The sequence below is a fragment of the Carcharodon carcharias genome, chromosome 3, assembly GCF_017639515.1.
Source record: "Carcharodon carcharias isolate sCarCar2 chromosome 3, sCarCar2.pri, whole genome shotgun sequence".
In the NCBI taxonomy this organism is placed as follows: domain Eukaryota; kingdom Metazoa; phylum Chordata; class Chondrichthyes; order Lamniformes; family Lamnidae; genus Carcharodon; species Carcharodon carcharias.
In genome coordinates this window covers 229,930,677-229,944,870 of record NC_054469.1, presented here as the reverse complement: position 1 = coordinate 229,944,870, position 14,194 = coordinate 229,930,677, and the positions used below count along the sequence as shown (strand labels likewise).

General features: G+C 40.7%; 1 protein-coding gene across 13 annotated transcripts in view; it reads left to right on the top strand.

Annotated features, from left to right (window-relative positions):
* The window catches only part of fars2 (phenylalanyl-tRNA synthetase 2, mitochondrial), a 509,243-nt gene that overhangs the window by 474,663 nt on the left and 20,386 nt on the right, over positions 1-14,194 (top strand). The window contains exon 8 of one of the 13 annotated variants that reach the window (XM_041183485.1): positions 13,644-13,741. The exons of the other annotated variants lie outside the window; for them this stretch is intronic. Within the exon in view, the coding sequence (XP_041039419.1) occupies positions 13,644-13,713 (70 nt within the window). The 3' untranslated portion in view covers positions 13,714-13,741. Of the gene's footprint in view, positions 1-13,643; positions 13,742-14,194 lie in introns of those variants that run through there. 13 annotated transcript variants of the gene reach the window in all.

Genomic DNA, 14,194 nt, shown 5'->3' with positions numbered 1-14,194 from the left:
TCATCCAAAACTCTTATTTGACACCAAGTCCTAATTGTTGAATATCTGCATCCTTATTGACCTATATTAGCTTAGGGTTCCCAGTGCTTCTGATTTAAAGCTTTCATTTTTATGTTTAAATCTCTTCATGGCTTGCACTTTCATATCTTTGTAATTTCCTCCAGCCACACAATTCCTCTCCTGAACTATTGGTTGCTCAAACTCTTACCTCTGTTTTCCCTACCCTCTTAATCATACCATTGGTGACCATGGTCTGAAATCCTTAATCCTAACCCTAATTCCTAATATCCTTCAACTCTGACCCCTCCTTTAAGACCCTCCTTAAAACAATTTGACCAGATGTTTGTTCACCTCTCCTGATCTCTCCTCCTGAAGTTCAGGAATAATTTTTCCATATGCTATTGTGAAGTGTTTTTCTGTTAAACGTGCTGTATAAATCCAACTGTTTGTTATAGTCAACAAAGAAAAAACTCTACGGAGTAAGTTCACTTATCTGTTTGTACATTTCAGCACATTCATTTAGCAAAGGATAATTAGCTCTACATTTAACTATTTCTGTACAAGAAATAATGGGCCAAATCTTCTGGTCTCCTAATCATGGAGACTGGACATACGACCAAAGATGCATGTTGGGAGCCTGCAGAAGTCCTGACATATGGATCTCCATAGGAATTGCCCAGGAAATTTTGAACTTCAGGTGGGCAATTCCCCTGCTACCCAGGACTCTCTGCGAATGTCTCCAACTCTGAGTTAGAGTTGAAGACCTCGGACAGTTCCATGGGACTTACCTGAATGGTTACCTAGGAAATGTTAGACAGATTAAAACCTAGTCCCCAACTCCTGGGTAACACCAGAATTGACACACCCAAGCACTGGCCACCCCTACCACACCCTCAACTCTCCAATTAACCCCTGACCACCCTGTTGACCCCACGAGTAACCCCCCAATACTTTGGCCTCCCAACTACCCCTCTGCGCCCCCAGCTAACCACCCAATCTGACCCATCTAACCCCCAAACCACCCAATTACCCCTCCTACTCCCCTGACCCAGCACAACTACTTCCTTGACTTCCCAACTACTCCCTCAACCCAACCTGACTACCAGTCACCAACCGATTAATCTACCAACTAACCCTCGACAAGACCTGACTACCCTCCAACCCGACTAGCCCCACCCCCCGACCAGACGTGACTATCCCTGGCCAGACCTGACTACACCCTAACCAGACCTGACTACCCTACGACCGATCTACCCACTAACCCACCTGCCCACCTACCACCCTACCCACCTAGACATCTACCCAACTCACCAATCTAGCCACCATCCTACCTACGTACCCATTCACACACATTCAAAGACTGAACATTTCAACTTGCCATAAGGCAGCTGGTGCCATAGAAAGGGGGATGTCCTCTCTTCCCCCAACTCTGCCCTGCTTCAATGGAGTTCCCCAAGGGACACTGTATTCCGCATTTCCGGAAAAGCCAGGCTCGGAAGGTCCTGGAAGAAATGTGCAGCAGAGCTGAGTGGGGGGGGTGTGATTTTCAAGTGGAGCGCCAATCTGACAATGATGGCTGCTCATTGGAAGGTCCGAGCTAATAATTTGTGAAGAGACACCAGGGGAAAGTTTCACATGCAGGAAAAATGGCGATTTAACTTTTGTTGCTGGTATTCTGTGCAAACCTTTTGGATTGATATTGCATATTGAGCTGCAGCAGCTCTTGTGATCCTTGAAAAGACAAATAGTTCATAAAATCTGCTGCAGCCATAACTTTGTAGGGAACTGACGCCACAACAATGTCTTAAGCACTAACAAGGATGGTTGCTGGCATGGAGTAGACCATTCTCATTCAATTCACTGGTCTAAATGGCATTGGTCCATGCTGAATCCCAACCTGCCAGACAATGCTACAGTGTTCTATCAATGGGTTTTCTAACACAGATGTGGTCAATGGTGACAGGTAAGCTTCAAAGATTCCCATCATGTATCAATTTTCAGTCATTTTTGCCACATGTACATCAATCAAGATTCCCAAACTAAAGAATCTAATTGATTGTACTGGGAAAGACTTAGAGATGAAATTTTCCAATTAGATAATTGGCACCAGAAGACTCCCAGCTGGAAACCATTCCCTTAGAATCCTAATGGAGATAAAAAAAAGTGACATTAAAGTGGACGTTTCTTAGAAAAATGACTAATTTAGGCTTCTTAGTGCTGCAGATAGCACGGCATTTCCCCACCTACTCTAATTCTACATTGCAACAATGACTACACTTCAAAAGTACTTCATTGCTTCTAAAGCGTTTTGAGATGCCCTGAAAAGTGCTACATAATGCAAGTCCTTATTTCTATAGAGTAAAAATAGGCTGTGTCCCACTTTTGAATGTGTAACTAGCAGTGTATTGTCAGTGCACGCCTGAATTGGGAGGTTGGGAAATTGGGCCCTGGGCTTCATTTGAATTATTTGAGCGAGTCACTGACACCTGCTGATCCTCCACAGGCACATTTTAAATAGATGATCACTGAACCAGTTGCGTCAGCAGCAGGAAGGTCCAGTGGAGGAGTTGAAGCAGCAATGTGGGAGAGGCTGGTCATGGAGTCCTGCACCTCCTGGCTCCATAGCAACATTTTTTGAAAATTTGTATTTAAAAAATTACCTCTTATTGATTTAGGCTGCAGCTGCTGAACAACCCAGTTTCTATGAGAGAGCCCAAAACAGCATTAAGTATATTATTTTTTATTTTCATCACAGGCCTATTTGCCTGTTTTAGGTAGCCCCACTATGACACCTGTTGATAATTGGTCTGACCCTGTATCACATCAAAGATCTTTCAGATGGATGCAGGACGTTGGTCCCCATAACTGGATGTCACTGCAACTGAGGCTCAATGAGGTCTAATTTCTACCCATATATCTGCCAGCATTGATTTGGTCAGATCTTTCAGATGGAGAGTTAACTACTCCGCAGATGATCATGTCGGGCTCAGAAAAGTCAGTGACAAAGAAGTTCAAAATAATCAATTGGGTATTTTTAGAAAGCACAAACTGAGTACTCGTTTGAATTGTCAATTGCTTTGAGTTCTTATCCAACCAAAATTGGCTTAATGAACATTGGCTAAAGTTTAAAAAAAACACTAATTTGTATTTGTTAAAACTATTAGTAATGAACATTCCACAGCAACATTGTCAAATTGAAAGTGGATATTTTTGTTATTGTTGACTTAATAAAATAACAAATGGGAATATTTAGAACCATCTTCAAGGCAGTGACAGAAGTAAAATCAGGTCTGCTATAAACTCTTCTCCTTTGTCACTGACTTCATTCTCCTCCCTGGCCACTCATTCAGGCTGAACCAAACTTAGCATCCTCTTCAACCCAGGCCTAAATTTTAAATTACATATCCTATCCATCACTAAGAACACTTGCAACTCGGGAGCATGCCAAATTTGTCTGTACATCAGCCCATTGATGTTGAAACCTATATCCACACTTTTATCACCTCTAAACTTGAATTCTCCAAAGCTTTTCCTGGCAGCTTCTCATCTCCTCCCCATCGTAAATGTTAACTTGCCCAAAAATCAACCACCATATACTTCCCTGCTCTAAGTCCCATTTACACATCACCCCATCGTTGGATCCTTGTCACCTAATTCATCAAATTAAAAATACTTCTTGTTTTCAGATCTCTCTCACCTCATCCTATTTCTGCCATCTGCTCTAGTCTTTCTATATCTTTAATTCCTCCAACTCTAACTATTGAACATCCCATGCAATCATTCATGGAAGAACATTTAGCCATCTCAGTCCTACTGTCTGCAACTTCCCCCTTAGATCCTTCTGTCTCTACACCTTCTCGCCTCTTTAAAAATCTATCAAAAGACAATTTTTTGACCACACTTTTGGTCGCCTCTTCTAACTCTCCCTCAATTGTGCTTTGACAGCAAGATGCCTGTTGTGCTCTGCAATTTGCTGGCTCCAATGTCATGGGCACCTCAGATCTTTCCATTGAGATACAGGCATCATGACCAGGAGAGATATCCCTGCTGCAGAAAGCGGCCATGATTTACAACTGCCATCCTGACACCTACCTTTAGGCTGCAACACTGGTGCGATGGTGGACTGTCTTAAAATAAAAGGATCATAATAGTTCCCTGGATAACAAACATTCATATATATTGATGTGTTTGTCAGCAGTATATTGCTAAAATGAAAACTTTACCTAGTGTTGATAGCATTCTTGTAAGGAGTCACTGGCATGGAAGGTGAGGGCTGTTGTGACTTTGACTGAATAATGCAATTATCCTGGTGGAGGTGGGATCCAGGTCTGCATAAACATGTAGCATAACTCCTGCATTGGCTGTCAACAGTGTACAACTTTCTTATATAATCTTGTCTTAAGCCAGTTGATGAGATTGAGATATGATTGCCTTGGTCTATAAATATAGTTGCCTGTAACCTTCTACGGTATGGATCAACCTGATCTACCTGTGTTATTTCTCCCCATTCTTTTCGGAGCAGAAATAAAAGGGAATATGTGAAGGAAACATCATTATCCACAGTACCAGAAGCAATAGCGAGCCTTACAGCATGGTTGGGAAAGAAAAAAAAAAATGAAGAAACAAGTATTGAACAGAAAAATACAATACTGAAACCTCAGAAAGGGGCCTTTAAATCCACATTTACTGTTGGCTGCCAACCAGCAACTTTCAACCCCGCTTTTGTACGAGCATTCTTTGCAAAAGGTGGGCCAGGGGCAACAAGGGAGGGAAATTTAACGTGGTCTTCAAAGGAATACTTAAATAGAATTTGAATTCATTGGCAATGTTTTGGGAGACACTGTCAACTGTTTAAATTGTGTTTGGAATAACATCTTATCAGGGTTTTTAGAAGCCAGGATTTGCTGCAATCTCTCTGTGACCCATTTACATCCCCCAGCCACCAAGAATCCATTTGAAAATTGGCAGGAAACCAAGGGACTGATTTGCACTGTCAGTGCTGAGGGAAACTGTACTGGATAGACCACCTACTAATTTTCTCGTCCTGTTTTCCTCTCCGATAATTGATTTAATGGGGAGTATAAAATGTGATCCACTGCCGCTGGTTTTCCGCCATTGCCAGTGGTAAATACTACCCCCAAAAAACTCTATCCTGCATTGTTCTTACCGCCATTGCTCCAAATTAAAGAGAAGAAATCTACAGGAAGCAGATTTAAAGCAAAATAGGCTTGCAAGAAGCCAGAACATCCAATGCACTAATTAAAGAATGGTGGAAGCAGATTAAACAGTAACTTGCAAAGGAAAATTAAATATAGACTTGAAAAGGAAAAATTTGCCGGGCTTTGGGGAAAAAGCGGGGTAGTGGAACTAATTGGAGAACCCTTCCAAAGAGCCGATACAGGCCATATAGCGTCCTCTGTACTGTAAGATTCTGTGATTCAAGCGTGGATGAGCTGTAATTTGTTCTGGTTGAACATTGGGAGGGTTGAAGTCAAGAGGTCAGGTTTCACTCTCAGCAGCAAACGAATGCCATTAGCTGTATAATACACTCACATTTGTTCACAGAGTATGTGAATTTGCACTAGAACTTGCTGGGATTAGAGGGGCATTTTGGCAAGGTGACCTCTACAAGAGATTTGAGACTTGTGAATAGGGCAAGCAACTTGTGTATCTGCTCAACCAATCAGATTGAAGAATCGTGAATGAGCAGTGCAAAGACCAGGGAGAATAGTTAACTTGATGTCAAACCATGTAGAGAAAATGAAATAGAGAGGGATAGAAATATGGGATAAAATGAAAGAGAATGAATAAGTAAAGAAAAATCATTAATGTTTTTAAGTATCCAGAAATACTCCATATATATAAAAGTGAATCTTCAATGCTAGAGGGGTTGTTTGGCAGTAATTCAAATTTATTTACATTGAAATGGACAAGCCATAACTTGTCTGGCATGTTTAATAGGTACCTGTAATGTTAGCACAAGAACTTCACTCCGTTCTATGTGTATAAGTGCTGAGTCTCTTGGAGATACATTGTTACAGTGAAGCTTCTGGAGGAGCAGAGCAACTCGGACAGAAACTTCCTGATTTCCATGCTTAACTAAGCATGTGCAATCTCTGGACGTTGCTGTCTGATTTATGCTTTAATAAACTTCATATATACTCTTCCAAGTCTAACCTCAACATTATTTCTATTGAAAAATAGGCTCCATTATGTTTGGCCCCTGCAAACTCTGTACCCTCGTCTCTGATTCCGTCCATCTCCCTGGGAAATCTGTCAGGTTAAAGTCAACTGCTTCCTCATTCTATTTTACCCTAAGATGAACTTTCGACCCCATACCACTTCCCAATCACAAAGATCACATACAGCACCTCAGTGACATAGCCCTTCTCTACCTCTGTCTCAGCTCATGTATTGCTGAAACCTTTATGCGATGCCACCTGCAAACCAGCTATTCCAATGACTCCCTTCTTCCACCCTCCAGGACTTCAGTTCATCCAGAAATTCCATGTTCTATCCCACACGAGGTCCCACTCACCAGTCCATTCTTTTCTCGCTGTTTGGCTTCCAGCCCCCTCATGCCTCAGATTTAAAATTCTTATCCTTATATTCAAAATCCCTTCAAAAGCACCTACCTTCCCCATCTCTAAAACCTCCTACTCTGCATTCCACCAACTCTGTCCTCTTACATATCCTCCATTCCGTTTATTTCACCATTTGTGGCCATGTCTTCAGCTACCAAAGTCCTAACCTCTGGAATTTCTTCCCACAACCTCTCCACTTCTCTACCTCTCTTTCCTCTTTTAAGACTCTCCTTAATATCTATCTACCTTGACTAAGCTTTTACTAATCCCTCGTAAAACCTCCTTCTTAGCCACCCTCCGAAATGGCCACGTGAGCCACTCAGTTGCATTCTAGAAGGTGGCTCAGCATCACCTTCTAAAGAGCAGCAGGACAGCGTAGCAATGTGGCTAAAGCCAAGCAGAGCAGGGCAGGGCAGGAAGGGACAGAGAGTTTAACAGTAGTTGTGCATCAGCGAGTAAGGGCCATGCAGGGAATAGTAGTAAAAAAATGAAATTAAAAGCTCTTTCTCTGAATGCACAAAGCATCCACAATAAGATAAACAATCTAGTGGTACATATAGAGATAAATAGTTTAGATCTAATCACCTTTACAGAGACATGGTTACATCGTGACCCAGGCAAAAAATGAATATTCCAGATATACAATATTTCAAAAAGACAATCAGAATAGCAAAGGAGTAACCCTGATAGTAAATAATGACGTAAGGACATTAGTGAGGAATGCTTTTGGCTCAGAAGATCATGAAGTAGAATTAGTATGGGTGGAGATTAGGAATAGCAAGAGTCAGATTATGTTTCTGTGAAGCACTTTGCACAATTTTTTCCTGTTAAAAGTGCTAAATAAACATAAGTTGGTGGTGTCATTGACGGAGATAAGCAAGAGAGTCAGACAAACAATGATTTCCTGTTGGAAGATGAATGCCTATTTATTATAACCAAATGTTTGTATCTTCCAATAAAGTTGCTTATTCAGTTTAGCACCCCACTAACCAATGCAAAAGGCTGCGATGTCATATCGATTTGAAGAGGTCATATAATGTGGTGCGAGTGGCCAGCTGTGGTGTAGGGATACCAGGCAGCCAGCCCAAAGCATAATGGGGTTAATGTCAATCATGTCTGCTCTAATAGATTCAAGAGGATTGTTCTATTTTTTGACCCTTTAAATTTAGAGTGCCACATATTGAGTGATCCAGTTTAAAATCAAATCGGCGATCAGTCAGCTGGGTGCTATGATTGGAATAAGTCAAGAGCTTCTATTTTATGCAGTTTCCATGAATTTATCTTAATCTAACTCCTCTGATTTTTACTTCACTGATATCTGCAGTTGGATTGTAACATTGCAACTTTGCAACCTCATGACAGTAAAATAGTTGCAGTCATGACTTCTAAACTTGGAAAACTGATAAGGTGACTAATAAATGCCAGCAGCAAATGTGCAAAATAATGTTCAGCATTAGTGGCTGGAAACCTTGAACAGTTGTTTTCAACCCCAAAAATCACAACAGATCCCTTGTAAACCAGTGGGTTTCAATTTCCAACTTTGTCTGTTTTTGCATGAATATGTAGTTATTTATGAGGTTTTTTTAATATTCCCAGTGGGAGACTATAGTGTTGTTTACTTACGTTCTACAGAAGCATTCAAATACATCACTGACCATGAAAGGCTGAGCTATGTGATCAGTTTGACTTCTAAGACTGTGGTGTCATTAATCTCCCAAAATCAACCAATATGGACACATTATTCAGTGACTATAACCAGCCAATAACTTTACATTGCATTTACCTTTTGAGAAGTAAGTATCCTTTGCTGTAATTGTCATACTCTATCTACAAATTTATTGTAAATGTTGTAATGTGGAATACCATTGATTTGCAGTTCACTTTTATGCTACTCTTTCAAAAATTTCTAATTAGACTAACAGTTTAAACTAAACTGTTTTCAAACTATTATCATGCAGCTGACCTGCTTATCCCTGCCAAAAAACGTTCAACAGTGTTGCAAATTTGGTGCTTATTTAATGCAAATATGAGGGATAAAAACCCTCAGGAGTTCCATTGGGGTCCCACTGCAATTCTGGCAGAGAAGCCCCACCCCCACGTCCCCAATTTTCCAAGGACATGGCACCAGGTCTCCATCATATATGAGAGTTTGCATGCGATAATTTGGGGTAATATTCCATTCTCACGCTACTTGAGTACCTGGGGCAGTGTTGGGAGTTTCCACATCCTTGCCATTGTAGTATCAAGAGCTAATGTCCCAAATCAGAAGAGGCATACTGGCCTATGCTTCTGGTGCGAGTGAACCTCTCTGTGGTGGAACCTCTGAAGATGTGTGTTGGATCCTGGTCACTAGTTTAGTTGGACTAATGGATCCGGGTTGTATGCTTGCTTTGGGATGACTGAGTTGGTACCATAGACAGAGTAGATCAACAGGTAGTTCTTATATAGAACACATTCTATTTATTTACAAAGGAATTTAGCAGTTACACTTGTGGTTTACAACTCAAACCTCGTCTCTACATTACAGACTCTAACTCTGGACTACTACTGACTACTAAGGTAGCCCACACTACTCTGTTATTAGATACTAAGATCATGTAATCTTCCATTATAATATTCTTAAAGGTATATTACACATCAGATTACTACATCCCTCCCTCCACCTTTTACTCAAATAATTTTTACAGTTAAAATTACAATTTTTTTCAAAATGTCACGCATTTACACAGATAAGTAATTTACAAATTCAGTCTTTCTGGGGGTTTCCTTATGTGTGTAGAACGTCTCAGCTACACAATTTCGTATGCTTTGTCAGGAACTTATTTTTCTGGTGTTGGCTGAACATCAGGTTCTTTGGTGGGCACCTGCAAATCTGTGTCCTCAACTCTTACAAGTACAGCCAGTCCTTCAGACACATCTGTACTCAGTTGCGTTCTTTCAACAGGAGATATTAACGCAGTCGTAAACATTGGAGGAATAATTTCCTGATACTTTGTTTCTCTCCTCCTTATATGATCTATTTGTCTCCGTATGACTCGGTCTTCCACTTTCATGTAGTAAGAAAGAGGTCCAGTCATTGCACTTATTTCACCTGATAACCATTTGGGTCCTTCTCCAAAATTTTTCATATATTCCATCTCTCCTACGGTAAACTTCCTGTCACGACTATGCCAGTAATGTCCGGTTTTCTGACTTCCCTGACTCCTTTCCACCTTCCCCCCCTAAATTTGATGTTATTCAGCTCAATCTCATTCTGAAATGGCGTTTCATCAACAATTCCACAGGTGTGACACCTGTTGTCATGTGTGGGATGGCCCTATAATGGAAAAGAAAATGTGCTAGCTTGGTCATTATGGAGTCTCCGGTTAATTGCTTCATGCCAGTTTTGAATGTTTGAACCGCTCTTTCGGCCAGTCCATTTGAAGAAGGGTGGTTTGGTGAAGTTTTTACATGAGTGATACTGTTGAAGCTGATAAACTGTTGAAACTCAGCACTCGTAAATGCTGTGCCATTATCTGATACGACCATTTCTGGCAGTCCATTGATAGCAAAACTTTGACGTAGCTTGTCAATTGTAGCAGAAATGTCGGTGACTTCACCTCATGTATGCCCATCCATTTTGAGTGAGCGTTAACAATGAGAAACATTATCCCCATAAAAGGTCCCGCATAGTCAATATGTAATCGTACCTATGGCCTTCCTGGCCACCCCCAAGGGTGTAATGGAGCTGTTGGAGGTAACTTTTGCACTTGCTGACACTGCGTAGAACTTCACACTAAGCTCTCTATTTTTCCATCCATTCCAGGCCACCATAAGTGTGCTGTGGCTTTCATTCGGGAAATACTGGATGTGCACTATGTAGTTCAATTAACAAAGGCTTTCATCCTTTTGGAAGATATATCACTCAAGCTCCCCACAATAAGATACCATCCTGGCTGGTTATCTCATATTTTCTGTGAAAATATGGTTTCATTTCGTCAGATTCCTGTTCTTGTTACCAACTGTGAAGAACTTGTTCTCGTACTTTGGATAAGACTGGGTCTCAACTTGTCCAATCTCTGATCTGTCTAGCACATACCAGTGATGAATCTAAGAAGTTCAACAATAAAACAAGTTCTTCCAAAGGCAAACGACTATGTGCATCAGCGTTTGCAACCTGATTTCCAGGCCTAGGATGAAAGTATACTCATACGCTACCAGAATCAAGCCCATCTCTGTATTCTTGCTGAGGCTATAAGTAGTATAGTCTTGTCTTCGCTGAACAATCCTAGCAAAAGCTTATGGTTCGAAACGATATTAAAATGACCCCCGTGTACATACTGGTGAAATTTCTTGACACCAAAGATGATTGATAAGCCTTCTTTTTCTATCTGTGAGTATCCCTTTTCTGCTGTGTTGAGTGTTCTTGATACAAATCTAATAGGTCATTCTGAACCATCGTCCATTCGATGGGAGAGCACTGCTCCCACTCCTTGGTGTAGCTTCAGCAAGAGAACAGAGATGGGCATTGATTCTGGCAGTGTATGAGTATACTTTCATCCATAGGTTGATGTGTCACATGTCCAAACTAACTCTTTTCTTTGGTCAAAATGTACTAATAGGGTGGATGAGTATAACAGTTGTTTCACCTTTGTGAAAACTTCTTTCTGTGGTTGCCAAAACCAACATTAGTTTTTCTTGAGTAGGGTGCCAGTTCTGTCGACAAATTAGGCAAGAGGCATCCACAGTAATTGATCATTCCCAAGAATGATTTGAGCTCGGTGGTGTTCTTTGGCACTGGTGCCTCTCAAATGGCTCTCACTTGTTCCACATCCGGGTGGAGGCCCTGTGCATCTACCCTGTGACCTAAATAAATTACCTCTTTCACTTGGAACATTTTTTAAATGATCTCCCACCTGTGGAAAAAGTTTCAAAACTTCTTCCAAGTTTGCCAAACGCTCCTTTTCAGTGAGTCCTGTCACCAGGACTTCTAGATAAAGTACAATGTGAGGCAATTCCTGCAGTAAACTTTCCATTGTTCTCTAGAATATGGCGCATACTGAGGATACACCAAAAGGCAAACGGGTATATTGGCATAATCCTTTGTGTGTATTAATTATTACAAATTTCTGGGAGGCCTTCTCTAACCCCGATTGTTGATAAGCGTGACTCATATCAAGCTTTGTGTAGGCGATTCCACCTGTCAGCTTAGCATACAGGTCTTCAATTTTTGTTATAGGTTATCTGTCCTACTTAGTCACTTAATTGACAATCAATTTGTAGTCTCCACAAATTCAAATCCTTTGGTCAGGTTTCAGTACAGGCATTATTGGTGCTACCTATCCTGAGAACTGCACAGGTTATATAACTCCTAGTTTCTCTAACCTGTCCAATTCAGCATCTACCTTTTCCTGCATTGCATAAGGTACTGGTCTTGCCTTCAAAAATCGGGGGATGGTGTCTGGATCTACATGAAATTTTGCTTGTAGTCCCTGGATCTTCCCAAGTTCATCTTGGAAAACTGAGGCGTATTTTTGTAGTTCAGGTAGCCCACTAGCTCTCAGCTGGAAGATCTCAGTCCAATTCCATTTAATTTTTTTCAACCAGTTTCATCCAAGGAGGTTTGGCCCCTCACCTGCTATCACCATCAAGGATAATTTACTGATTGACTTCCATACTGTACAGTAACCCTGCTTATGCCTTTGATTTTGATGTCTTCTCCTGTGTAAGTTTTCAATTTGGCATCTGTTTTTTCCAAATTTAATTTACATTCTCCATAATTCAGATACGTGAATGTCTCCCACCTATAACTGTAGTGGATGCTCCTGTGTCCGCCTCCATTCTGATAGGCCTATCATTCCCCCTCAGTTACATAGATAGGTTCTGTTCTTCCTACCTTTAAATTATATAACAAATTAATATCTGAATCTGTTACTTTATGGATTTCACAGGGTTTTTTCTTTTGATTGAAAATCTGCCTGATTCTATCCTTGCAATGTCACATGAGATGTCTGTTTCAATGACAGTAAAAATGTTCAATTTTTTAAAATTTCCATTCATTATAAGGCTGTTTGCTTCCACCTCTGTTACCATTATGCTATGTTTTTGCTGCTGAGTTATTTCTTTTTAATTGTCTGCAAGCGGTGGCTGCTTCCTGCTTTTCATTAGAGCTGTGCATTTCCACATCCTTTTTGGCTGAGGCTCCCACCCAATGTGGAGGACGGCACCATTTTGTGCGCCCTGTATGGCTTTTGAGTCCTTCACTGTGCTTTTCATGGCCAGTGCTTTTTCTAGCGCCTTCTGAAAATCCAAATTTGTTTCAGACAGTAATCTCGTCTGAATCGCATCTTTATTTATACCACACACCAAATGATCTCTAAGCACATAATTTATAGATGTACCAAACTCGCAATATTCTGTTAACTGTTTCAGACTTGCCACATAACAAGCAGTTGTCTCCCCGGGGCTCAATTTCTTGAATTAAATTTGAACCGTTGTATTGTTACAGAGGCCTTGGGCTAGTAATGACTCTTTACAAGATTTACTAAGCCATCAAAATTTTTTGAGTCTGGCGCACTGGGTGCCATCAGACTTGGAATAAATCCATAGGTCTTACTCCCACACATGGATAAGAGGATCGCTTGCCTCTTCTCCTCCCCCGCAATGTTGTTAACTTAAAAAAAGAACGCAAGGTGTTCCACATAATTAGACCAATCATCCACGGTTGGGTCAAAAGAATCAACTCTTCCAAACTGTGGCATGCTTCAAGGGGACTGCTTCGACGATTAGGATAGGAATTCTACTTACAACTACCGTGCAAGGCACGGCCCGATTTCATTTCACTTGATTTCCTTCCTCGCTTTTTCTTGCTTTTTTCTTGCTTTTGTCTCATCGCCAGTTTGTTGGACCCTAGTTGGACTATTGGATCCGAGTTGCACACTTGTTTCAGTATGGCTGAGTTGGCACCATTGACAGAGTAGATCAGCGGATAGTTCTTATGTAAAACACTTTCTATTTATTTACAAGAAATTCAGCAGTTACACTTGTGTGCTTACAACTCAAATCCTGTCTACATTACAGATTTAACTCTAGACTATTGACTACTAAGGTAGCCTGCGCTACTCTGCTATTGGATACTAAGATCATGTGATCCTCCATTATAACATTCTTCTTAAAGGTATATTACACATCTGATTACCTTATTGTGAGTTTTTATTTTTAGGTCTTGATTGATACTGACCCATTATCTTTTGGTCTGGGTACCTGTTATCCTGACACCACAGATGATCACTCACACTGCTTTATATGGCCTCTTCTGGTTAACCACACCCTCAGGAAAACAGTGTAAATGGCTGAAAACAGCCTTTCACAATACTTCTCTAGGGGTTCTTCCAGTTTCCAACTAAATTTCAACAAAACACCAGTGGAAAGCCCTGTGAAATTTCAGAGCAATATTTTCTTTCTTATTGCTGCTGAATTTTTTGGGGGGAGGTGGGTATCTGTGATTTCATATTGATCTTATTTTATTTTCCATAATGGGTATCACGCTGAACAACTTATATTAGCATTTAAGTCTTAAATGAAATAATTATATGATAGATTCTCTCTGTAAAACCAATTAGCGCTGGTGC